This window comes from Stylophora pistillata, chromosome 8, assembly GCF_964205215.1.
Source record: "Stylophora pistillata chromosome 8, jaStyPist1.2, whole genome shotgun sequence".
Lineage (NCBI taxonomy): Eukaryota > Metazoa > Cnidaria > Anthozoa > Scleractinia > Pocilloporidae > Stylophora > Stylophora pistillata.
In genome coordinates, this window is record NC_142526.1 from 21,230,699 (window position 1) to 21,257,809 (window position 27,111).

The 27,111-nt window shown below is 37.5% G+C and overlaps 2 protein-coding genes and 1 non-coding gene across 3 annotated transcripts; all 3 read left to right on the forward strand.

The window, feature by feature from the left end:
* Positions 1 to 1,045: 1,045 nt before the first annotated feature.
* On the forward strand, positions 1,046 to 19,770 carry LOC111332193 (phosphatidylinositol 4,5-bisphosphate 3-kinase catalytic subunit beta isoform). The gene is made up of 19 exons (XM_022937487.2): positions 1,046 to 1,967; positions 2,801 to 3,037; positions 5,385 to 5,591; positions 6,734 to 6,958; positions 8,228 to 8,269; positions 9,682 to 9,785; positions 10,198 to 10,282; positions 11,988 to 12,109; positions 12,295 to 12,334; positions 12,759 to 12,862; positions 13,309 to 13,408; positions 14,466 to 14,522; positions 14,757 to 14,875; positions 15,297 to 15,406; positions 15,933 to 16,011; positions 16,211 to 16,378; positions 17,079 to 17,196; positions 17,369 to 17,514; positions 17,949 to 19,770. The coding sequence occupies exons 1-19, from the start codon at positions 1,179 to 1,181 to the stop codon at positions 18,214 to 18,216; spliced, it is 3,120 nt and encodes a 1,039-aa protein (XP_022793222.2). The 5' UTR covers positions 1,046 to 1,178; the 3' UTR covers positions 18,217 to 19,770.
* Positions 18,655 to 18,727, forward strand: Trnan-guu (transfer RNA asparagine (anticodon GUU)). The gene has a single exon. It is a non-coding gene; the product is annotated as a tRNA-Asn (tRNA).
* A 188-nt stretch (positions 19,771 to 19,958) lies between the features above and the next one.
* Positions 19,959 to 26,876, forward strand: LOC111319892 (uncharacterized). The gene is made up of 4 exons (XM_088731636.1): positions 19,959 to 20,286; positions 22,927 to 23,077; positions 23,703 to 23,802; positions 24,429 to 26,876. Exons 1-4 carry the CDS (start codon positions 20,070 to 20,072, stop codon positions 24,843 to 24,845), a joined length of 885 nt encoding a protein of 294 aa, XP_088587762.1. The 5' UTR covers positions 19,959 to 20,069; the 3' UTR covers positions 24,846 to 26,876.
* The last annotated feature ends 235 nt before the right edge of the window (positions 26,877 to 27,111 follow it).

A 27,111-nucleotide genomic window follows, 5' to 3' on the forward strand; every position in this document is an offset into this window, starting at 1 on the left:
TTACACTCATGTGGATGGAAGCCCAAGTAACCAACATCAATTGTTTTAGCTGAGCAAATCAAATACAAGGCACTGTTCTTTTAGCGAGTAAAAGGTCAGTCAGGATAACGAAACGGTTCTTTTTAAAACAAACGCGCTTTCGACTTCCAGAGGTGTGAATAAAATGAGAAAAGTAGATATGTTTCGGAGAAACTTTTTGGAGGAATCCTTTCGCTTAAGAATATGATGTGGTGATGGGCCATCGAAGTAAAAGAGACAGGGGTGGATACAGGTTTTGAAGCGAGTAGTTTCCACTCGAGGAGACACTCACACTAGGGGGGTTCGGGGGCATGGCCCCCCCCCCAGGAAAATTTGAAATTTCGAGCTCTCTAAATGCCATTTCCGAAGTGAGATCAGACTTTAAATCCTCAGAGCGTAATCGGGGACGCCGCCTGACCGCACAAATAACGAGATTAGGCATTTCAAACATATTTTATTTAATAAATAACTGAAATACAGGAAGTTGGCTTATTTCTAGAAGGAAATGAGTAATTTCCAGGAACGGATCAGCAGTTTCTAAATGGAGATCAGAGTGTTTTCGAAAAATTTGAGTGAGTTCCGGAACTCACATAAACTACCCTGGATCCAACCCTGAGAGAATTCCTTATCCCTCCGCGGTCGTTATAGCCACACAAGTTGGCTAGCGCCGGATTTGCGGATACTTCATCCGAATGATTCATGATTGCAATATGATATCGATCGCACGACAATGGATCATGAAAGTGATAGCTTATGATAATCGCAACTGGCCACAACTTCCTGCAATATTGACCATGTGCATCGAACTGGCGTGATGGAATATTGTGCGAACCGTTGTTTTGAAGATTAAGAGTGAGACATTGCACTTAAATCGAGTGCATATTGTCATGCGTATATGAAAATGTAACCGTGACCCTTATTTGCTGCATTGATTTATTGTTGCACAACAGCGTCCTTTGTTTATTTTCAGCTTTTCCCGGAAGTGAGATCGGCTGAAAGGCTGCTGAAAGGCGCCTTGAACAGTCATAACTGCTAGAGGATTGTGGGATTCTCACGCGGAAACATGGCGTCTAGAGTGGGAGTTGTTAGCGATGGATTAGCTTTGTGAGCAGTATTCTTCGAAAAGATCTCCGCAAAAATAACTTTTTTAAACATTAAGAATGCCTCCAGGATTACGGCGCAATTTCTGGGACGATTACGAGCCTGCTTCAGTGGTAAATGTTGACTGTTTCTTACCAACGGGAGTCGTGATTCAGTTACAAGTTCGTATCGAAGCTCCATTGTCGGAGATCAAAAGTCGACTATGGAGAGAAGCCAGCAACTATCCGTTGTTTAATTTCCTTAAAGATGGTACAAATTATATATTTGTGTGTGTGAATCAGAGAGGAAAGCAAGAGGAACTACTGGATGAAACGCGCCAGCTAATCGATGTGCGTCCTTTCAGACCCTTGCTAAAGCTCATACAAAAACAAGGTGACAACGAGGAAAAACTCTTCAATTCCCACATTGGTAACCTCATCGGAAAGAGCTTGCACGAGTTCGATCAAATGCAGAACACAGAAGTTGACGATTTCCGTCGAAAGTATAGGCAGTTTGCCGAGAGAATAGCCTGTGAAAGGCGTCAACTTGACTGGATTGGACGAGCTATGTATGCATACCCTCCCGAAGTTGAAAGCACTGATCCCCCAGAATGTATCGAGAAGAATTTAATGGAGAACAGGCGTTTCTTGGTCAATGTGGCCATCAAGAACAATAGGGCCTCAATAAAAGACATGCATGCATTTAATGTCCCAGCTGATGCTTACCCAGATGAGCTTCTGGTATTGGTTTTGAGGAAAAGAGGTGCAATCATGGGGGTCTTAGATCTTGACAAACCGTGTGATTACGTACTGAAGATTGTTGGACAAGAAAGCTACCTGCTGGGAAATTATCCATTATTACAGTACACGGTATGTTGAGGGCCAGTTTGCAGAGTATGGCACTGAACTCGATGAGATCTCGCGCGTGCAGAGCCATTTTTTGCTGGTTGCACCGTGTGCAATGTGACCAAAAACTTGCGCGTGCAACCCAGCGTACATGGTGATCATTGAGTAATAGTGTAAGTAAATAACACAAAGGCTGAGACTGATTGCCTTTTGTAGCAGTTTTTCTCCAAAAATGGGAAAAACAAGTACTCTTCAAATGTTTCGCATATTTTAGTTTTACAGCTACCACAGGAAATGCAGCAATTCTTGCGTGCAAAATGGACGTTTACAAAACGAACTCGTGCGTGCACTTGCCATACTCTGAAAACTGGGTTGAGGGTACACTGCTACTTTTATGTCACATACCAAGTGTTTGTATGTATTAGACAATCCAGCTTTTTTAACCCTTTACTCCCTAAACATCAGTAAGTCTATTCTCTATACTGGTCTCCAAGCATTTTTTAAGGCGCTGATAGGAAGAATTTTTGGAACAAGCAAGATCTTCTTTAGATGGCGATCATTTCTTTTATTCTCTTAATTTTAATCTTCAATCAGGGGTGATATTGTGAGGGGAAATTAGATGCTACATGTAGTCACTTTTGGTGGTCAGAGGGTTAAACTGCACTTTACCTTTACCCCCCACCCCCCCCCCCCCCAGTACCTACAGAAGGCGAGGTTTGGAAAGGCGACTCTCTTTGAGATATTAGTTCCAACAATCCTTATACATCTGAAATAAAAATTCAGATAGGCTCTTTGAGATTGAAAACAATTGTTTGATCTATTAAATATTATGATTATATTATTTTGTTTGTTTTCAGTATATTCGCACCTGTGTGTCAAAAGGAATCAGGCCAATGCTTTCACTTGTGCTTCGTTCATCACTTCAAGTAGAGGTGCTTGATGTGAGTGATTTATGTCGCAGAGTTCAAGGAACCAGGGCACCACGTCTACCTGATAAGCCACAGTCAGCAAGCTTGTCATTGTGGAGTATTGAACAGCAAGTTCGTATCAAGATTACTTCAGCCAAAAATGTCAATGCAGGAGACCTAATGAGGGTAAGTGAATTATTTTATAAGCTTTTTTATGAGCTTTTTAAACCCTGCCCAAAAAGTAATTCTCATAACTGCCTGCTATGCAAGTCTTAAGATGTTGGCGTGGAGAATTTGGTATTGGATCAACTACTGGTGACAATCCCCAAAATGATATTATTCTTTATTTTCATCATTTGCTTGATTTTGTTTTAATGTTGTAACAAGAAATTCTGTCTTGGTCACATATGTGAGTGAAAAGGTTATTTAGTAAATAAACCCCATTGGGAGGCTAGTATGTCGGCTGATAATGTCCACGGATGAGAGATTGTCCAAAAAATGATTTGGCCAAGAAGCGAAGCTTTGAGGGCAAATATGAAATTTTGAGGACAGTCTCTCAGCCAAGGACAGTATCAGCCGACGGCCATAATCAGCAAGCCAGAATGGGGTTTATTTATTTTATAACCCTTCCATTATTATTCACATTGCAATTAAACTGTGCGTAAACACAGTAAAAAAGCCAGTGGTGATCTGATGATGAATGTGTGCGATTGACGCAAGCAAGCAAAAAAAAGAATGAGTTTGGTTTCCTTTCATGTAAATAGGAGAACGGAAAAGTTGAAACTCTTGTGTTGACTATGTTTCTTTTTCATGGAAAAAATCGGAGGACAAATGTCAATTCGGACGGGGGTTATTGCGTGATAACTGTCTTGTGATTTTGCACCATGTGATGCAAAGTAACCAATAAAATCATGCCAAAATTAATGGGTGGGTTATAATAATAAATAGGATGTACTTCCAGTGTGGCCTGCAAGACAGGTATCCTTCTTTTGCATTTTTCTGGCCATCAAAGGCTAGGAAAGCTCAAGGAGAACACAAAGAGCAAGACAAATGCAAGGAGAGAACAGCTCTTTTTTAACTCATCTTAAACATAGTTAATTTTTTGGATATATGGGTTGAAATGGGACACTAAGTAACTGATGCCGGTGTCTGAATAATTGTTAGCAAAAATAAACTGTATTGGTACCACCCTTCCTGCAGTCCCCTCCACAGCCCTAAATATTAATTGAACTCGTCACGCAATGCTCTCTCTCCAACGTTGCACGATGTGACCAAACAACTACCTGCTCATGGGTTATAATTGTGCTTACTGTCAGAGACAAAGTTGTAACTATTACTCTGACCATAAAGGGTCAGAATCAGAAATTCTGTTTGGATAATCTTGTGTAGGAAAGTGGACAATAGGCATTATAACATAACCAAAGTAAAGCGCGCGCTCTGATTGGTCAATTTAGCATCCCTCATTTGCCCATGGGTGTACTCTGCTGACGTGAGCAAATGCAAAGACTATTTTTTTGCGCGCGCTTGTTTTTTCTGGTCGCGTAAGATTTGTTAAATAAGAGGGAACTCTTTAGCTACAATGTACCAATGTTATGTTATAAAACAAATGGTAAACACCACAGCATACACTATTGAGTTATGGATGCACGCGGGAGGTTTGCTAAGCACTTAAGAAGCTAGAGTCACTCTCGGCTATCGCCTCCAGCAACTCTTATACTTCTTTCGTACTTAGCAACCTCCCACGTGCATCCATAACTCAATAGTGTACGCTGTGGTGTTTACCATTTGTTAATTACGTATAAGTTTTTAATTGGTGTAAAGCAATGTGGTGGACATAGCCTGGGATGGAGGCTGAGTTTTGGCTGAGTTTTGGCATCGAGTGTCAGGCTTGAAGTGCTGGGTCTCACATACTCATCTTTCAAGTGAACTTAAAAATATTTATTTGAATAATGTGAATTCCTTCTATTGTTAATTAATGTACTGATGAATCAAAACCGTGGGAACAGTAGAAGTTCATTGGCTGATTGTGTAAAATTTGATTAATTAATGCAATTATCTGATATAAACATTGGCGATTGGACCATTAATAGATTACCATTGTGGACAAAACACCTACACTTTTCTAACAACAAAAAATATAACTTGTGGAAATCACTGCCATGTACATTTAACTTCAATCAGTCAAAATACTTACGGTCCATGAAATGCCTTCTGTGATATATCGCTCTGTGGCAAAAAACTTCAGAGGTTTGTTATCAGATGGAAGTGGAACAAATTGCACTGATCAGATTACACTAAACCAAAACACACCACTCTATATGCTAACATATAGTTTTTTTTTTTTAAAAGATAAGTTAAAAAATTAAAGAAAGTGATGCTTGTCCCAAGGGGGTATATCCAGTCAGGTGACCATTGCTTTTCTTTTGTAGAGAAATGTTTTTGCAAGAATGGAAGTGGAATATTTTGCTAGAGATATTCCATAAATCAGTCATCAGTAATAACTCTCCGCTGGTTGTCTGCCATTTCTATTCAGGTTGGTGTCCGAGCAGGTATCTACCACGGGGGGGAGGCACTGTGCGACATCAAATCCACAAGGCCAGAGAATGGAGCAAATGCAACATGGAATGAGTTCTTGGACTTTGATTTAAGAGTAGCCGATATTCCTCGGATGGCTCGCCTGTGCCTTGTGATTTATGGCGTAACCAGCAGTCCCCAAAAGAAGTCAAAAAAGAAGAAGGAGGTTCAGTATTACTCTATGATATTAACTTTAAGAGTAATTTTCAACTGTCAAAAGAAATCTCCAGTATTTCTTCAGCTTTGCCCAACTTTGTTTTGTGATTGATCCAGAAAACTAGCTTGACTTTCTCAACCAATCACATTCAAAACTGAAACCAATTACAATTTGGTCACTTTCCATGCTTCAAAAAGTTTGCTTGTTTTTAGTTTGAGTTGATAGATCCTCATGATATTTTCTTGTGTTCTCATTGGTTCTTTGGTTTTGGTTTGAGAACACTTAATTGAAGATTGCTCTAAAAGTAGCTTTGGACAAAAAGACTAATGAACAGATGTCTCTTTAAACTAGTCAGGGCTTGAAATTGTGCCTGTATTGGGTGCATTTGCAGATAAAGATTTTGCTTTTGTGACTAAAATTTCTCCATTCGTAGTGATTTTGTGACTGTTTTATAGCCCAGCCTATTATTAAATTATGTTTAACAGCCTTGTGCCTTACTTGTTACTGGTTGCTGTTTTATCTGAAAAATGCTACGAAATGCAAGTTAAATGTTGCATGACTTTTACTATTGATTTCTTGTTGAGAAACATATGGCGGGCACACTTTTTCAGAAACTGTGTTGTGCAATGCTGCTGAAATTACTAGGAAATCTAAGTTTCTAATTTCCAATATTTTGTTTGGGTTGGTTACTTTTGTGACTAAAATTTTCAAACTTGAGACTAAATTTTAGGAATTACTCACAAATTGCGATTGAGATTTTTTTTAATTTCAAGCCCTGCCAGTGAGAATATTTTTAGCACATTTGGGACAAAAGTTCTTTGTAAACTAACAGACATATAAGAACATCATGTCATAAAGAATTTTAGGTTAAAATTTGGTTTTGCTCTTGTTAAGGTCATTTAGTTTCTGCTTTTATTGGGATCAGTTTGTTTTTGTTGTCTTTTGTATCAGTTAGTTTTGGATTTTGTCAACTGAAGATTACTTTGTAGAAGCTTTTGTTTGGGTCAAGTCAAATTTCTTGTTTAATTAAGCAGGAAGTTTAGAATTAAAGTCAGTCTTGTGAACAAACTTTGAAAAAAAGTCACTAAATAAACAGGTGTGAATATTACTACAACTTGTGTAAAGGCTGTCTATTTAAATTCTTTTTTCAGGAAACGATTCCTGTGGCGTGGGTCAACACAACTCTGTTTGATTACCAAGGTAAACTACGGCAAGGTCCAATGAAACTCTTTGCATGGCCAGTTCCCGAAACAATGGCAGACCAACTGAATCCTGTGGGCACGGTAGTTTCCAATATCGACACTGTAACCTCAGTGTCACTTGAAATTGCCTTCTCATCATACTCACATCCAGTTATTTACCCAACATTTGACAAGGTAAGAGGTTTGCTTGTAGGTTGAACTTGATGTGATGAAACTCTGTAATAGAGTGCATGTTAGTTGTGTAAAAATCAAAAACCAAATTTATCACAATGGTCAATCAAAAGAAAGAAAAATTCTACAACAAACCAAGTGGGAAAACTAAACAAGAAGTTTCTAAATTACTGTGGTTACATTCAAGTGACTCAAGTTGCAGTTGGTTTTAGTTTGCTTCTGATTGGTCAAAAGGGGTGACGTCTTCCTTAATTTAACTAAACCACCCCTGAGGCCCTGATAGGGTGGATTCCAATGGGTGACATGGCGTTGAAACAGTGACATCAGGGAATGAAAATGCGACTTCAAGCATGACATTAATGAAATTGCGACAGCGACATCAGAACCTTCCAAAATGGCAATGTGACAAAGTTTGAAATTCAGACAGGTGACATCTATACCCCCTCCAACAGGGCCTCACCCTTATCACATGTATATTAAAATTTTAAACCCTTATGTCAGTATGCGTATTCTCTAACCTCAATACCAGTACTTGTTTTCTATATTGTACTGACTAGGGGAATAAGTTACAAATTAAATCAATACTTTCACTGGTTCACAATCATTTCCCTTGTTCTCTTGACCTTAATTTCTGAGTCAGGGAGAAAACTGTAAGGAGAAATTATTTGCTAGTCACTCTTTGGGATTAAGGGTCAAGTATATAGATTGATAAAGGTGTTTTGTTACAACAAAATGCATGCGATGGTGATAATGTTAGTCACACTTGGTTTTGACTACTAAAAAGGTACAAAATAATATAAGAAATAAGTAAGAAATAAAGTCAGCAGGCATGTATGCCTGTTTTTGGACTTGTTACACATCAAAAGGGTTGGAAAGCTGACTTGATGGCTTTGAATTAGTGAGATAAAGAGGTAAACCATATGTTATGCTATAAGAATGGTACACTGGTTAGATGTGGCTGTGAAAAAAAAAATCAAAAAAGTTAGGGTGGCTGTGAAAACAAAAGCAAAAAACAGCAAGGGTTAAAATTGGTACATTGCTGCCACCAGATAGGCTTTTAGGCAATAAAAATAGTGACACAAAAAAAACTTAAGCTGTCAAGTTGCTTACAGTTTACAGTGTTTTCTCCTGTTAAACATCATCAGCATTGTGTTTGCTCCACTCAATGACAAATTTGATGAGACCAACAGGTAATAAAGTTTTTCAATGTGTAGTCCTGACTGGACAGCAGTAACAGTTTACAGTGTGCATTCTTTTCTATTGTTTGCACAGATTGCTGAGCTGGCTGCAAAGGTTACTGACTATGATATTTTTGTAAGTATCTCATTTGGTGGAGGAGGGGTGGGGTGGGGAAGAAGACCTTAGCCGTTTTACTCCCAAGATCTCTGTCTGTCTGGCGTACAATTCTTATGATGTGAGTGTGGAGAATGTAGTGCTCAAAATCAACTAAATGTTCCTCCAGATGATATTTTTCTTTATTCTGGTCACTTGGCTGCTTACCGTAATTTCTGGCCGTTTACCCATGGGTAATCTGTTGATTTGGCCTTAAACATGTGCCACTGCGGGTAATAGGGAGGTGTGGGTTATGTGACAATTTTGAAATCTACTGGCAGTTGAATTGAAGAAAATCCTCACCTACTTGCGTTTCCACCTCTCAGATGAATTTTATTGTATTAAGAGTGCCACAAAGCAGCGCAAAAACATGATGCCAACTCAAGTTTATTTCATGCACAATTAGTTGTGCGACGAACAAATTATTATCGGCACACGTGTAAACAAAACCTTGATGGTGACAAAAATAAATCGAGGATAACCGCCGCATCAGTAACAAATTTCCAGTTAACATTAGCTTCAGTTGAAGAGAATTTTCCTGTTTTAAGGGACTTGTTAGGCCCAATAGAACCAGAGATATCGATATTTTGAGAAATCAACATGGCGCTGAACGATCGTTTGCACAAAATGTGGCTACGAATTCGCATTCTGTCAAGTATGCAACATTGTGAATTCTAAGGCACATTTGTACAAATTTCCTTTGTTTTTAAGGTGCGGGTTATCCACCAGTGTGGGTAATCTGTTGACTTTTTTTTTGCTGCATGCAATAAGCGGCTGGTGCGGGTAATCAGCCGTGCGGGTAAATGGCTGGAGATTGCGGTAATATTGTGTGGAGGTTGTCAGGAGAAATTGTCTTGGTCAGTTGTGGAAGTTGAAGGGTTAAGAGTAAGCATGAGGTGTGTTATAGACACAATACAGGGTTGATACGGGTCCTAGAAAACCTGTAAAGTCCTGGAATTTTATTTTGACATTTCCAGGACTGGAAAGTCTTGGAAAAAGACTACTTTCGGGTCCTGGAAAGTCCTGAAAATATGCTGAACTCAAGCAATTAAGTTTTCAGAATTTATGTTGCAAGAAATGTACATAGACCATAAGGAGAATAGAGTTTGAGGGTGTCATTAGGGTTCAACAGTTGACAAACAATTCCATTTTATCCAATCACTCCAGTTCTTTAACCAATACAAGTGTTATTGTTATAGTTAAAACTTGATGAATTCATCCATTAATGTTTTTCAGAATTAGTCGTTATTTTCCAGGAGAAATAAATGTTGCAATCAATATTAATTTTATAAATAGAAAGAGAACTGAATAAATTCAACAAATATTAACAATGTATAAATTGTACTGATATGTGAAATTGATGTAAAGCCTGATAATAGTATTACCCTACACAGGGAGGAGCAAATGACTCAGTACTTCAACAACTGAGGCAGATAGTCAATCGCGAACCCTTGGCCCCTATCTTTGAGCAAGAAAAGGAGCTAGTTTGGCAGCGCAGGTTTGATATTGGTCCTTCCTTGCTCACATTGTAGCTGAATAATGACATAAATGCACCCTATTTGCTAATTTTATTTTGCTTTTCTTATTTTATTTAAACATATTTGTCATTGTTTTCTCCAAAAGCACAGAGGCTTATCAAGGAGCTTAAAATAATTATAATTATAAATTTCACTTCTTGTTTTTTTTTGTTTTAATTTTGTTTACCACTGCCTGAGTGATCCCTATTTGTATTTAGTTCTAAAGTTGTTTTCAGGGTAGAACATGCAACTGTTTCCCTGAAACTACAGATTAATGTGAAGTGGAGTGCTGACATTTCTTTTTCATCCCTGGTGTTATGAGTGTAGTAAAGGGTGCAAACAAAACTCAACATTACCCTGTAACAGGAAATCTTGTTATTTTTGTTTTTGCAGAATTGATTGCCGCGAACATTTCCCACATGCATTGGCAAAACTGCTTTGCTGTGCCAAGTGGAACAGTAATAAGGATGTTGCTATGGTATGATCTAAGTTTTAACAGTTTCACCCCAAAAATCTGAAAGATCAGTTCTTAAACCCTGAAGAGTTACTAGCTCTCAGTTTTCCCTTGCAGTCTCATCCTTGAATCAAATGTGAAGGTCACAAGAATACAGGAACTGATCTTTAATTTTTAAAAGCTCTTGATTGTCACACAGTCATATACTCCTTGTTAATGCCATAGAAAACAGAATGAAGAATATGAACACTGTTAGGTTGCAAAGGGTGATATTACAGGAACAGGCTGTTCAGAGGTGGGTTGAGATAACCCAGGGTTAGTGTGAAATTGGATTTTAGATCTGAAAGCTTTAAAAGAGAATTCAGTTTAATTCCATTTGTCTACAATTTGTTTATTGAATGCTCTGAAAGCAATTGGGAAAATTATCCCAAAACGGCTTTTGAACAGAGAAATATAGAAACCTGGATTAGTAGTTAACCCTGGGTTAGCGCTAATCGGTCTTCAAACAACTGGGCCCAGGAAAATTCATCACCTGACGAGAGAATTGCACACAAGATTGCATATGGAAATCAATACTGCATGAATCATGAAATGATGAGTGCAATACTGGTTTTCAAGTGCAATTTATTGCAAAATTCAGGAGTCAGGTAAATTAAATGAATTTTCCTTGAATTGCATAATTGATACAAAATAAGAAAAAAGAATATTGATATTGTTTGTTTCTATCCTGAGCGCAAAACAAGGGATGCAAAACAATATCACTTAGCCTCATTTTCAACTTGCAAAATACCAGTAACCTGCTTTGTTAAGCAATCAAAATGTGATATTTTATTGAATTGCACAATTCCAAGCATGAAATTATTAATATGCTTCTAGCTCTGAGAACTTGGTAGTATACTACTGATACTCTCCATTTTTCTCATAACCTTTCTGCATGACATTATATTGATGTTGTAAGGAGAAATTCCATTTTGGTCACTCCTGGGAGTGAAAAGTCAGACTTGTAATGATTATTTGATGACAAAAGTAGATCTCGTTGGAATTTGAGATGTTAAACATCCAGACTGTGATTTCCCCTGTGGAGGTAACACAAGGGTTTAGCGTGCAAAATTTGAAATCTTTATATCTCAGGTCTAAACTACTCGATCTTTAAGGTTGTAAGAATAATGGAATTGATCACCTACTTGTGAAGCTCCAGATTGTTAAACAACTTCTCCTTGTCGTTATCACAAGAAAATGAGTGTAATGAACAGTGCAGAGAATCAGTACAATGAAATATATGAAGTTCATATATTTTGAACAGCGGTATTAGATGCGTATGATGCACGATCCTCGCAGTAGATAGCGCTATTTAAGCAATAGCGAAAATCAGACCTGAAAAAAATCAGGCCTGTACGGGATTCGAACCACTGACCTCTGCCAGCGCTGCACCAGTATTGCAGAGGTCAGTGGTTCGAATCCCGTACAGGCCTGATTTTTTTCAGGTCTGATTTTCGCTATTGCTTAAATAGCGCTATCTACTGCGAGGATCGTGCATCATATGCAGTGCAGAGAATATTCATACCAATGTTAGAGTTTATAGAGTCAAACCCTGCTCTTTGAACGGTGTGTTGTAATTATTCATGTAGTTCTTCTAACCCCTTCTCTCACACACTTCTCTTTGTCATTCAGGATTCTCTCTTTTCTTTTCTGTTTTACAATAATTTCTGTGTTGTTACATTTATTTCAGATGCAAATTCTGCTTCAAACATGGCCAAAGCTTGAACCGGAGGTGGCTTTAGAACTGTTGGATTATACATATGCTGACAAAGAAGTGAGGAAAATTGCTGTGAGGTGTATCGAAAAGATGAGGTCTGTGTCCTATTTTACTGTTTGAAAATTTTTTTGACACTATATCATTTTCACTTTAAAATCTTCAATGAACATGTTCGTTCAGTTTGGTGATTGGTAAAAATTACTGTGGTTAGTTTAATTACCTGCCAATACTAAATCTTGTTTACACATTTTCACTGTATTCCTTTGTTTATTTTGCTCAGTGACTCAGAGATTCAACAGTATCTTCTTCAGCTTGTTCAGGTAAACATTTCCTTATCCACTAGGAAACAGTCTCTTAGCCCTTGAGAAAATTACTGGTATATAGTTTATGTTTGGTTTCAACACAGGCCTCCAGATCAGAGTTTTTTTTCTGGTGATTGCTTCCAAGAGAAAACAAAAATGTGTTACTCCAGAATTTGTTTGTCTAATCAGCAGTGTTACCAACCCTCCTTACCAATTTTACTTGACACACCTTTCTTTAAATACACAAACCCTTTCAGATGTCAATAAATAATTATCTGGAACTGTACATTCTCGAATATCCAAAACATCTGACAACTTAGTTTTAGAAGAATAAATGGAGTGGAACAAATTCAAAACATTTTACTTGATAATGAGTTGAAAAACATGTAATTAAAGGTGTAAACCAGAACTTGACAAAGCATCAAAAGTTAATTTTTTGCAGGTTCTAAAGTATGAATCATATCTGGACTGTGACTTGGCAGAGTTTTTACTTGGGCGAGCTTTGAAAAATCAGCACTTTGGACATGAGCTGTTTTGGCTTCTCAGGTACAATTTGTGACAGTATCGATTATATGTTTAAGTCAGAAGATTTAACCTCTTTAAGACCAAAGTCTGGCAATCTGAAGCCAAAAGTGTCAAGGGTGGCTTAAAATGTAGAAGATTATCATGTTAGCTAATAACAAACCTGAGAGGTTTAAGCTATTAATACATGTTTTTTGCAGAAATATGAAACACAGTGATGCTACTTCAACTTAATTATCTTCACAGAATTCTAGAAAAGATTGAGAGAAAAAGAGATAAAGAAAAAGGGAATTAAAGCAACCCACCAAAATTTGAAAATCTCTTAGTCTTTCCAACCAATGGCTTGAGGAAGTTACTCAGCAGTGACCATTTAAAAAACCAAAGGGAGTAGATATTGCTACCTTCACAATTTCTCAGTTTTGTGAAAGATTTAGTTAGCTTGTACTCACTGTTTCTATTTAATTTCTCAGGGCTGAAATGGAAAATCCTGAAGTCTCAGTGAGGTTTGGTTTGATGTTAGAAGCATATTGCCGTGGTGCCCCAACACACATGAAAAGCCTTCAACACCAGGTTTGCCTAGGTTTGATTAGAATGGACCTCAGATTGGAACTCCTTTCAATTAGTAGAAAACAACGTAGCAGATTAGAAATTAGCCCTTTAACTACCAGGATCTGTTTGTTAATTCTCCCCTCCAGCTGCTTCACATTTCCTTTAAAATTGGTCACAAGAAGTTGGTCTTAGATCAAAACAATTACTTCTACTTGATAAGTTTGAGTATTCTCATTATCTGTTTGTTGGATAGTGTATGGATATTATAGGGAGAAGTTACGTGTACATGTGAATCACTTTTGGCTGTGAAAGGGTTAGGTTACCCTGGTCCCAGAGGTTCTCTTCTCTCTCCCGGAGTACGATAATTCGACGCGAAGCGCCGACCAACGAGCTGCAAAGCAGCGAGCGGAAAGAGAGATCAATGACTTCCCATGACCCGTCGGCAAGATGGCGAATACGTCCTGTCGATTCACAAGTGCAAACAAAGCTTTGCTCTGTTTATCAGATAGTTTAGAAATATCGGGAAAACGTTTCTCCAAACAACCAGAGATTACACTTTCGAATAGTACGTTTGAAATAGACTCCATAAATATAACCAACAGTAAACAGTGATCAACAAGACTCGCGAAGTTCTACGGCCACGAAACAAAATTATATTCCCCACCCCCACTCCAGATACAAGTAAACACACTGCTCCTACCCCAAGAGGTATTTTAGTACTTTATTCTGATTGGTTGTCGGAAAGGGGCGTGATTGATAGCTGTCACCCGAAGCTTGGTGGCATGAAAGTGAGATTCTCAACGGTCCTGACCAGAGGTTCTCTCTTTCCGCTCGCTGCTTTGCAGCTCTTTGGTCGGCGCTTCACGGCGAATTATCGTACTCTGGGAGAGAGAAGAGAACCTCTGGGACCAGGGTAGGGTTAGGTGAACATGGCACAGTGATAAGTGATGAGGTCACTATCAGCTCTGTGAGTCACTGAAGTGATCAGTACATGCATGGGAATTCTCCTCTTCAGAATGTGACAGTCTGCTGTTGTGTTCGCTTTGGTGTAACTGGTGAAAACTGTTTTGCTTTTTAGGCTCAAGCACTTAGCAAGATGAAAGCTGTTACTGAGCTACTTCAGTTAATTGACAGGGTATTGTTGACCCGCCTTTTGTTTATTTTTCTTATTTTCATTAGAATTGTTTTATTCACGTTTAAAATGTTTATAATTATGACAGAGTGCACTTAACCTACAGCCATGAAAACATCACACGGCATGGCTCCTCATTGTCGAGCTGGTTCCATCTCCTTTCCGATCCCCCACTACTTTGCCAGTTAGTGCAGAAATAGTCTCCTTCAATTTATTTTGTATTTTTTTTTTCTCCAGGAAAAAAAGGAAAAAGGTTTGGCAACTATGAAAGAGCTTCTTCGTCAGAAAACGTATCAAGGAGCACTCTCCAAAATCAGCTCTCCTCTTAATCCAAGATACAAGCTGCGGAACCTGAAGTATGTTAACTCATTCCTGCTGCTCTCAATTTCCTTGTAAATTTATAGAAACAGAATTTGGTGTCAGATCATGACAACTCTCTCTTCTCACCTATTTACACGGTGACGCAGTTTAGAAAGTAAATCTGGATTGGGTTGGTTTGCATAAATCTGTTCTCTGACTGTCCCAGGGAACTCACGTTACTCTCTCAGGATTAGAGCGCTTTTAAAAGTTATAAAAACGGCCAATCAGAATTTTCTGGGATATTAAGACGTCACGTCGTTAATGATAGGGTCTATTCCCCTATAGTTGTTTGATGATTGCTTGATAAATTTTTGTGGAGAAGTTACATGTGAATCACTTACGCCAGTTAGCGGGACCAAATGGAGTTTAAGGAGGAAGTAGAGTCAATTTTTTTTTAGTTCATCTAAATTCTTTCAGTGTCGACCAGTGTAAGTTTATGGACTCCAAAATGCGGCCACTCTACTTGGTGTTTGAAAACATGGACGAGCTGGGGGACCTGGTGCGCATTATCTTCAAGAATGGAGATGGTGAGTTTAGAGTTAAGCACTGCTCACTAGTATTACAGTACCCACACGCGAGTCAAGCGCGTGTAGTGCGTGGGAATTGCACGCGCTTTCAATGCGAGTAATGCTACGCATGCAGTAGCAAAATTACACGCATGCAATCTTTTGCACGCAAATGCGTGTATTTTGATTTGTCTCTTGTCATTCACAAAAGTTTTTCAATGCAAAATCTCGCCTAGCTAGAAATTAGGGACATTATTTTATTTCTTTTTTTTTTTTTTACTAGAAACAGAACGTATTACTTTGGGATTATGTTCTAGTTACATTTATTTCATTGTAAACAGTTTAAGTTAGATGATTGGAAGGCGGAGAATCGTCTAGTGGATGAACTTTCAATAAACCACAATAATAATAATAATAATATAATAATAGTAATAATAATAATGATGATGATGATGATGATTATTTTTATTAACACACGCATGCTTGAATTATTCCAAAGTGTTGCACTCTCTCTGTATTAAATTACTCTTCGTGACGTTTTTTGTAGATCTCCGCCAGGACATGTTGACTTTACAGCTGTTTAAAATCATGGACAGGATCTGGCAGAACGAGGGACTTGATTTAGGGTTCGTTCTTTCAGAATTACAAAAATACACATTGCGTAAGCTTGCCATAGAATGCAGTCTAGTGAAGGCAAAGGATGCAAATAACAGAAATCAATCCCATTACCCATTGCGAATCTCCAACTACGCACCCAGCCCCTTATCAGCAGTTATTTTTGCCAATCTATTGTTACCACAAATTGCATTATTTTTCCTCACACAGAATGATCCCTTACGGATGTTTGTCCACGGGCAGCTCCATAGGAATGATCGAGGTTGTTCACCAAGCTGAGACCATAGCCAAGCTACAGAAAAAGAAAGGAATGACAGCTGTTTTCGCCAAAGAGTGTATCTGGAATTGGTTCAAGGACTATCACTCAACCGAAGACGAGTAAGGGGTTCACAAATTAAATCTTTAAAGGAGACGATTGTTAACGCCTTGTATTTGTATTCTATTTGCCTCATGGAGCATTTTTCAATTGTGTGATGATGAAAGTTCTCTGGGATTGCATTAAGCACCAGTTTTCAAATAAGTATCGAAAGTAATTAAGGATTGGTTCTGCTTCTTCATGTTCGCTGAGCTGTCAAGGAAACTCGTGCTTCCCTCCCAAGCAATCAGGGACAAAACTCCTTACTCCCCCCACCCCTCCTCTTTCCTCATTGTCCTTGTAACTCTTTTACACCCTAACATCAGTATGTATATTCTCCATACTGGTCTCTTTACGTATCCTAAGCCGCTGAAAGGGAGAATTTGTTTGACAATCAATAGCTTCCTTAGTTGTTGGTCATTGCCTTGATTCTCGTGACCTTCATGTGATTCAGGGGTGAAATTGTAAGGAGAAATCAGATTCCAGTCACTCTTAGGGGTCAAAGATTAAAACCAATTTTCAAATGAGTATCTAAGGAACTGATTTAGGATTGAACTAGTTCTGCTTCTTTATGCTCGTTGAACATCTCAAGCCATCCAATCCAAACTCGTTTCTCCCGCTTTCCTTCTCCCACTGTCCTTGTTAAGTTTTTTTTTTTCTCCATATACTAAAACAAGAAACAAATATGTTAAATTGATTCGTGTCTTGATATTTCTTATGTAGACTGAACGAAGCTGTACGCCTTTTCACGCTCTCCTGCGCGGGGTACTGTGTGGCCACTTATGTCCTGGGGGTGGGTGACAGGCACAGCGATAACATCATGGTGAAGAATACGGGACAGGTACGTTTTACTCACCAACGGAATTGTGCAGTCGTAGGGTTTATATGTATTATCTCCAACAGCTACTTTCGTTATTGGTTGAAGGAAGTTTACAGATTTATTTCAATATTTTCACTGATTTGGCACAAATTGACAATCTGATTTTTAGACTGTATTTGTGTTTTGTTTGCAGTTGTTTCACATTGACTTCGGCCATATCTTGGGTAACTTCAAGAGCAAGTTTGGTGTGCGGAGAGAAAGAGTGCCTTTCGTACTGACTGATCATTTTGTACATGTGATTTCCTTGGGCAAAGGAAAAGAAACAGACGAGTTTAGAGAGTAATAGCTTGCTTTAATCTTTTACACCCTAACACGAGAATGCATATTCCCCACACTGTTCTTAGAACATTCCACGAGGAGAATTTGTTTAACAATGTAGAGCTTCTTGACTTTGTGATCATTTCTGTTACTCTCATGACCTTAACGTGTGATTCATTGTAAGGTAGTTGTTCAATTGGACTCCACTGTTAGTGAATTCCAAAGGAACTGACAATCTCGTCCTTGAGGTGTCCTCCTGCGTGTCCACTCCCCCTCTTTCCCAGGTCTTCTCCTTTTTGTGCCCTCCAGTCCCCTCCTCCTTCTCTGTGCGATTGGAAAGAGAATGAGGACACGGACTTGAAGACATCATCGCCACATAAGCTTTTTTCCATCCTCTCTCGTTTCTATCTCACTTTAAAGTTTTTACCGTTTCAATTGTATTTCTTCCTTCTTAGGTTTAAACAGCTTTGTGAAGAAGCTTTTCTCATACTGCGCCGTAAGGGCCCACTTCTGATCAACTTGTTCGTCATGATGTTGTCTGCTGGCCTCCCTGAACTGCGGTCACTTGATGACATTGGTTACCTGCGGAAAACACTCCTGTTGCCCGTATCGGAAGAAGATGCCCTCAGAGACTTCAGGAGTAAATTCGACCATGCTATTAACAACAGCTTTTCAACAACTATGAACTGGTTTGCGCACAATGTAAAGAGGGACAATCCCTGAGAAATGCGTGAAATCGTCTTCTATTAATGACCACTGTTGGGTCAATTCTTTCCTCAGACCCCTCTGAGTTTGGGTCACCATAAGAACTCATATTTTTTGGGGGGGAGGGAAGGTTCTTTTTTTTTTTTTTTTGTCGTGAAATGAAAAAATCGCGGGAGCCTGTTGATTAACAAGAGACAACAAATTGTAAATTTCGGTGGCCTCTTTAAGAGAAGGCGTTGTAGACATAAAGTCTAGACTGTGAATATATGAAAATATATGTTGAAAACATGTCAAATGCTGATTGAGAAATTAATATGCGATCTTCGCAGTAATAAACACTACCTTAGCATTAGTGAAAAAAAAGGCTATCATGTCTTTATATATCATTGCCATTTATTGATCACTTCATCACTTCGCGGGTTTATTACAAACCGACATGATGACCAGCTCCCAGGTGGCTTGTTAGCTCAGTTGGCAGAGCACTGCACCGTTACCGCAGAGGTTATGGGTTCAAATCCCCTATAGGCCTGAATTTTTTTTAGACCTTATTTTCGCCACTGCTTAAGTAGTGTTCATCGCTGAGACGATCGCTTTCATATTGATATATAGTCTTGTTTTTAACTTGTTTAGGTTTTTATGAAATTTATTTTGGGTAAATACATTACTTTGGGTAAAGTAATAAAAATCTGCTTTTACTGCAAGGAAAAGCGGACTACCACAAAAGCGTGTTAAGAAGTGTAAGATATAAAACGAAGTCATTACGTAAAAAAAAAATAATAATATTTACGCTGACCCTTAAGCTGCTTTTAAAACGTTTTTTATCAGTTTTATCAATCTAAAACACATGTACATTGTATTTGTATATAGGGTATTATTAATGTTATTAGAGATTAATTTCTTTATGTTGTTTTAAGCAAATATTCAATTTATTTTGTAACTAGGTAGCTAGAATTTCTCAGTAAGAGACGACCATGGGTTAGCTATTTTAAAACTTGACAGTGTGGTAGGCACTCGATCGAATCACGTGCAAGTGATTTATATCGAATGAGTGCGTGGCATTCATACTCCCGGTAACATGGGGATGCAACTGTTTTCTAGAAAACTCGTCTAAACGGTGCACATACAAATATTTTTAACATAGGTAATAAGGTAGTAACTGAATGGTAAAAAGCTGTCCCAAGCTTTTTTTCCTTTGAAAATATCAATTGAATCCTTACTGTTAGCCCTTCTAGATTCTTATAATACAAAGACGACAGTTTTGGGCATTAATAGTTTGATTTTGTTGTTGTTGAGATTTCAATTCGTCACACCCTAATGGAAACGCCTTGAACAGATGGAACAGAAAAATGGGTGCAATTATTAGATTATGGTTAGTGCAAGTTTTTAAGATTTTTTATCTTTGTATTTCTTCAGGAGATTGTAAATTAAGTTGTAATGAATTTGTTTTTAGATCGATTAGATTATTAAAAGAATAACTTGGGTTATATTTACAGTATTTTAGAGTTGTTTTAATACGATTCCACCTTTTTAATTAGCGTGTTATCAATTAGAAAATAAATAAGTGTAAAGAACGCAGAAGTGTGTTGTCCATGTGTTTTTAGATTTTCTTTTGTTCCTTGGGCGCTAGAGGGGGGCTTTTCATAATCCCTAAAGATTTTGTATGGCAGCTGGTTAATGATAATCTTCAATCCTTATTGGTCGCGTCACTGGCTTCCTGATAAACTATTGGTGGATTAAAAATAATCTGGTATCAAATTTCATAGGGTACCGCCATCTTGAATGTTTATAAATTACATATTGTCTTCAAGATGATTGAGGATCAATAACTCCAAAGCTTGTTTTGCCGACTTCTTTCTAGGCGAGGATCTGTTATGGAGGGAGAAGAGGCTTTAATTCATTTCAATTGTTTTGTGCACTATCCGAGTTTCACAGAAGAAGGGCTAGAGGTTGAAACGGTCGCAAGGGGAAATGGTATCCAACTTTCTCCTAGCACACAACTTTCGAGTCTCGCAGCGAGCGTGTTGAGCGACATGTTCCAAAAGCAAGAAATAGACGGTAAAATTATTATGAAAGCGGACAACGCCAAAGGTTAGTGGGAGTACGAGTTTCTTTTCGTCTGAATTTTTTTAACCTGACAGTTGAACTTCGTCGGATAATATGCACTCTTCGTGCGAAGCCTGAGGTTCGAATCATCGTTCGGTGGGGAATCGACCACCTACATTTACATTACTTTATTGATGTAGGTAGACACGGCTTTGATTTTGTTTGAATTGTTCGCCTGATGATCTCTCAAATAAATTTCAACATCTCAAAGTAAGACTTGATAGCTAAAATGAAATTGCTTCCTTTAAGTCCATTATTCTTTTCAATTGATTGACCCTGGAGACATAAGCTCACTTTGAGCTAAGACGTGTTATTCATGTTGCAGAATGAGGTGTTTCTTTGTTTGTTTTATCTATCTTCAAGACTTCGAATATTTGGTCCGAATTTTACTTTCTCCTTTAGCAACTGCATAATGCGTTAAATTGAATATGTATCCGTTTTTGTTCCGTGGATTATAATGAATGCTTCATGTTGTTTTTGGTGTTTGGCACAAGAGATGCAAACATTTATTACACTTTGAGATTTTCTGATTCTTGGGGAGGGGAGGGTGTATGTTGGAAAGAGTATTGGCAAACTGTAACTGAGACGTGACTTGATTTTTTATAACGAATATTCAGTATTGATAGGCCACTTAAAAAAAAAACAGCACTATGATACTAAAGTCTTGGGTGGTACGTGATTCCAATGTGTTTTATTCTAAGCACAGTTTGCGTGTGCCATACCTCAACCCCTTAGTAATGAGCTTACCCTTTGCAATTGCACACAAAAATAGCTGCTTTAAGTTAAGCTATAATAATAGAGTATTGATACACCTTGAATTATGACGTGCCATTCAAATGAGAAGACTCAATTGATTATGCTCCATTAAAGGTTAGCTTGAGCGTAATTAATGGTATTTGAACTGCAATTGAAGTGCAATTTGTATAGGTAATAGCGTGGGGCCAAGTAAAATTAAGGATTAATATCACGTGGGTTTTCAGAAGTTGCTGAAATTTCCCTCTTCACTGCGCGACAAGGGCAATTTAAGCAATTTCTGAAAACACAAGTGATATTAATCCTTAATTTTATGAGGACCCATTGCGATTACTTGTTAATGAAGTAGAGGGAAAAAGTACCGAATTTCTGAATGCGCTCTTGAGTAATCAGTCACAGGAAGCCATTAATGTTGACAAAGAATCAATCACCACAAACGCGCAAATGAGCTGAATGAAGTTTTATTTCTGCACAAACATACCAGGACGTTGAAAACCAGGCCGGCTAACAAACCTTCAACTTTGAAAATATAAAGTTAGTGCTTTTTTAAACAAAGTTAAGGCATTCAAAATACTTTCAGATCACTCAGAATCTGACTAATCATGAGCAAGTAATTTTGCCCTCTTCACAAGTAAAATTAAGAAAAAGACCCTCTTTATTGACCAATCAGCATTCAGTAATTTTTCCTTCTATGTTATTAGGTAAGAAATGGTGCGTTTGATTTCAAAATCAAACAAGCATGCAGGGCAAGTTTGATTTGAAATCACAAGTGACACGAAGTTCAATCACCACTTTATTACATCAACTGGTATTTTGAAATTGCAGAATAAAGGTCTTCTAGTCTTTACAAATATTTTATTGATCCAGTATTGAGCTGTTTGTAAAAAAGTTGCAGAAGTTGTTTTTCATTTTCCTGCAATTTGATTGGTTTCTTTAAACAAGCCTTGAAATCTGACTGGTTGTTGTGTTTTAGTAATAAAAGCTGTCTCATTGGCCGAGAAAAAGATGCAATTAAGAGCATAAAATGGTCCTGTTCATTGTTTATAAACAGATGGCACCAATGAAAACCAATCAGATTGCGAGGATCATGAGTGACTAAAAATGGATGTAATAAAGAATAACGGTATATTCTGTAGTTGTCATACTCCACAGGCATGTATTGGATGTGAGATGGTGTCAAACATGATTTCAGTTGTAAGGTGGCTATGATTATCATGTAACGAGCACTACTGAAATAATTAGCTAACTCGAAAATAGTTATTGGGGAATAGATACAAGAGGATGGGAATACACCTGATAATTTACAGGAAATAAAACAAGATTACATGTATTCTGGCAGTGAGAGCCCTGTGGAACACATAGAAATTGATTTTTTATTAGGTCATCTTCAAGTTCCAAAACACCCAATTTTATATAAGAGCAGAGTAAAAAATAATTTGATGTCTGTAAGGCATCTTAAAAATGCTTGTGCTTGAGTTACACTCTTCCAACCAAATTATTTAGGTTTTTTTATTGTTAAAAATCTGGTAACTTTTGAAACTAACCCATTACAGATGTTCAGTGAAACACTCTTGAGTTAACCATTTGACTCTCAATGGTGACCAGCATCTAACTTGTCCCCACAGTATCATGCCTAAATCAATCAGTCAGGTCACCAGAAATAAGGAAATGATCACCAACTGAGGAAGCTCTTGATTGTTAAACAAATTCTTGTTATTAGCACCTCAGGAAATGTAGAGAGAAATTAAAGTATGGAGAATATGGACACTGATGTTAGGGTGTAAAGGGTTGAGTATTCAAGCTTCTTTTTTTTTTGTATCCTCTTTATCTGTTTTTTTTTTCTCTTGTTCTTTTTTTTTTTTTTTTTTCCAGTGTTGATTCAAGTGCGCGACCACTGGAAACCACACCCACTTGCAGACTTCACTTCAGGAGGTGACCTGGAAGTGACATTACTTGATTGCTTTGGTGAGATTCTATTTACCAAAGATGCAGCAATCAGCCTTCATGTTCATCTTTGTTACGAGTAAGTTGCAAAAATTTTATATCTATGCACTAGTTATCATCAACTTGGTACAGTATTACAGTTTACTCCTTTTTATCCAATTTGTGTTAATAATTTGATGGGGTTGATAAAAAAAATTTCATTTCCAAAATGTTAATAGGCATACATAGGAAAATGTATGCAAAGGTTACTTTTTGAGACTCTAGTGTAACAAGTCAATTTTTTTTCCATTATCGATGGCTTGTTTAGCACCTATTCAGGGTAGAGGTTGATACAAATCCAAAAACTTGTGGGATGATCAGGTGCACTATTCCAGAGACCTTTCAACCATTACAACTCCTAAGATCTGATTGTTAATTCCCCTCCCCCCCCCCCCCCCCCGTCTTTAGCTACTACACATTTCCTTGTAACTTAGTTTTGATAATTAGGTGTTAGATCAGGATAACAACTTCTACCCGGTAAGTTTGAGTATTCTCGTTACCTGTTTGCGGGATAATGTATGGAAATTATTGGGATAAGATTCATATTTGTTGTTATGACACAACTTGTAAAAATACTCAGTGATACTACACAACAAAGTGTCTAAGAAGATACATATTTACTGTAAATGTTTTACTGACTTGGTATGTGTGTAATGTGTTCACAGTAAGGATTGGGATGATCAAAAAGTTAAGACAGCTATCAAGAAGCTTCTAGAATACTACAGCCAAACTCACTTAGAACGTATGCTGTGTCCATTTTCACAGGTACTGTATGGTAGTAGAAAATATGATGTATCGCAAGTTGTATTTGTAAGTTAAATTGGGGTATATTTTACGTGGATTGAAGTACTGTTATCTCAAACTTTTAACTTTTGGCAATTTTTGCCAAAACTTCTGCAACAAACTATTTTTTAAAAACAACAAAATTGTTACCCCATTTAGTGTAAAAAGGATAGCTGATAAGCAGGCAAAACTACACAATAATTGATTAAAGATGATGAAAGTTTAAAAAAAATTATTTAAACAAAGACTTATGTGTAGATGTACTCTGTTTGGGTGTTTTTCTATCTCTAAAACAATCAAACAGGAAGAGTGGGAAGGCAATTGTCTTTCTGAAGAAATTTGAAGTGCTTCACAGTAAAAAAAAACTTGAACATATTTAACCCTATAACTCCAAGGATTTGATTGTTTATTCACCCCTAGCCTCGTTGTAATTAAATCCCTGTAAGTTTTCATATCAAGATAACATTAACAGCTTCTACCTGATATGTTTGAGAATTCTCTTTACCTGTTTGCTGGATAGTATATGGGTATTATAGTGAGAAGTTACATGTTAATCAGTTCTTGAAGTTTTTTAGTGTTAAATTAACTTAGCATTGTTTTTTTACCAGGGTATGCTGTCACAGATATCTAGAGACCAATACCCTTGCCGTCTGTCATCAGAGAAAATTAAACTTTTTGCTGCATGGTATGAACATTCTCAGCTAAGCAAAGAACAAGAGCAAGATGGTTCATCTTCGCCTGGGAAGAAAATGCTAGCCACTCTACGTGGAAAGAAAATTGTTTTCAATTCCACTGTTGAAATTCCATTACTTAGGAAATGGTATGAAGAAAACCCCAAGCCAGATATTAAAGATCTGACAAGATATGCTGAAATCCTAAACAACTTGGACCAGCGCAAAACAAGAGAACAAGTTCTAGCTCGACATGTTAATACATGGTTTAAGAATGAAAGAGCACGACTCAGGAGGGAGGGACTTTTAGAAGACTTGTCAAGACCCTCCATGGTGGTAACTACTGGTACATAGTTAAACTTTTCAAGACATTTGTCTGAAGGATGCTTCCACATGAATCCTAGTTCATGAGTCTCAGTCACCCACCCCCAAATAGTTTTAAAATTGTTATATTTCGTTATTGATTTTGCCATTATTGCAATTGAATTGGTTTCTTTAACCTCTTGGACCTGATTTGTACCAAGACAAGCCACCAATCAATGACTTTAGGGTGTTAATTAGTTTCAATATGGTTGGCTGAGTTTCTGCACTCAGTAACGAGGAGAAACATGATTAATTTAACAAGAAGTTCTGGTATAAAATAGAAGGTAATTCCCACATTTTGCATTTTCTGTGACCCTGATCTTGTAGAGCTGTGGGGTAAATTTTGAGAAAGCTAAAAGTACTGGGAACTCCCGTGAAACTGAAATACATGTACGTCACTTAAATAACTATATCACAACTTGCTCTGTTTTCTGCACCTGTAGAGTAAGCATTATATTGTGTTGACAATAATAGTCACAGTTATAGCACATGTTACCCACTAACCTTTTGCAATTTTACTTTAATTTATAACAAAGTGACATCTGGGCATGGGAATGGGCCCTGTTATACAAGAACTTCTTTCTCGGCCAAAGAGCACAGAACTTAAAGTTGACTGATTATAGAAATTATGGGCAGGCCTTTTCAGCTTGTATTGATGCAAGTTTAAGTTCCAGGTCTATATGTTTATCCTGTTGAACACTCATTACCCTTTCTTTAGATTACAGTAATTACATAGTAATGTTTTTTATTGTTATGCTATAACTTTGAAGCACTTGATTTACCAGCAAGCAAAATGAACTTGTCTTCAGTAGGTTTTTTGACAGGCTTTCAACATTACCTCTTGATTTATTTTTATATTTTTATTGTAGATTGGTAAAAAAAAAATCCTTGCTTAGGAGGGTATTTATACTAGTCCCCTCCCCTCCCCTCCTTAACCACAAATCAAGCATAGAGAGTACATTTTAAATAATTGAGAGAACGTTTGTAGTCTATTTTTCCAAGCCATAGACGTGGAAACAATTGATTTGAGTTCAGAAATTGGGATGATCCATTTGAATTAAAACATAAGTCAAACAAGAAAGGTCTCTGGCAGATACCACGTTCAAAGAGTTTAATATAATGAACTTTTGCTTCAGAGACAGCTCAAAACTAAAATACAACAACTACAGCAGTCACTTTTCATTTGTAGAAGATCATTGTCATCAATATACTTTGAGTAATTTTCTTTTCTTCAAGCTCTTTATTATGATTATCATAGCTTCAGTTCTAATTTTTAGTTGAATAGCTGTGTTTCCTGATTAATTTAATGCTCTTAGTATTTTGGAGGTGCTTACCATAAGCCAGAATTGATCACCCACACCAGATAAGTTAAAATGTAGTTGGCTGTTTTGGAGAGGTTTCTGTAGCTGTTGTAAACCTTTTGTTGGAACTGTTGTTACAATTAAGGAAATTGCTGGTCAAGCTTAACAAGCCTTATCAAACACTTAATTCTCAGAGAAATATTCATTGTCATGGACTTGGAGGAAAAATCAAAATTAGAGAATCTTAACAGCCATTTCCTTTCATTTGTGGGGTGTTCTCATGAGGCAATCCTGACTACTGGTGAGCACCCTTAACCCATTTGCTCCCGAGATCTCATCAGTAATTCTCCTTACTCTACTATACAATTCTTATGATGTTAGTCTGGAGAATTTGGTATTGGATCATCTAATAATTCCCTAATATGTTTCTCTATTCTCATCATTTTTCTGTTTGGTATTGTATTGATGTATGGTAGTAAGGAGAAATTCTGTCTTGGTCACTCATGGAAGTTAAAGGGTTAATATGGCATTGGTTCAACTCACCTATGTATTATCACACTATAATTATATAACCTTGATAGAAACTATTACTGTAAATAGTATTTAATGTGAAATAATATATTTATGCATGGTTAAATCAGACTCATGTATAGACATTTATGGGAGTTTGTCCAGACTGGATTTACTGCCTGAATTTCATCATTAATTTTGTCTACTGAGATCTGATTGGTGATTTTCCCTTCGACATTGTATGTGGGTCATTGTAGATAACAGATAACCATACATCAAATATCTCATCATAGCATTGTTGTCATCAGTGGTGGATCTGGGGGAGGGGCACGGGGGTCTAGGTCCTCCTCCCCCCCCCCCCCACCCCACGTCTTTCCTTTTTAAAAGGTTAAAAAACTTGAAATATTGTTTATGTTCCGACTGTCTTTTGGGATAAGGTTGTATTA

Excerpts from the sequence above, each read along its gene's own strand:
- LOC111332193 (XM_022937487.2), top strand. The coding sequence starts at position 1,179 with ATGCCTCCAGGATTACGGCGCAATTTCTGGGACGATTACGAGCCTGCT. Across the intron at positions 9,786-10,197 it reads GAGCTAGTTTGGCAGCGCAG|AATTGATTGCCGCGAACATT; the intron begins GTTTGATATTGG and ends TTGTTTTTGCAG. Across the intron at positions 15,407-15,932 it reads TATCTTCAAGAATGGAGATG|ATCTCCGCCAGGACATGTTG; the intron begins GTGAGTTTAGAG and ends CGTTTTTTGTAG.
- LOC111319892 (XM_088731636.1), top strand. The coding sequence starts at position 20,070 with ATGGAGGGAGAAGAGGCTTTAATTCATTTCAATTGTTTTGTGCACTAT. Across the intron at positions 23,078-23,702 it reads CATGTTCATCTTTGTTACGA|TAAGGATTGGGATGATCAAA; the intron begins GTAAGTTGCAAA and ends ATGTGTTCACAG. Across the intron at positions 23,803-24,428 it reads TGCTGTGTCCATTTTCACAG|GGTATGCTGTCACAGATATC; the intron begins GTACTGTATGGT and ends TTTTTTTACCAG.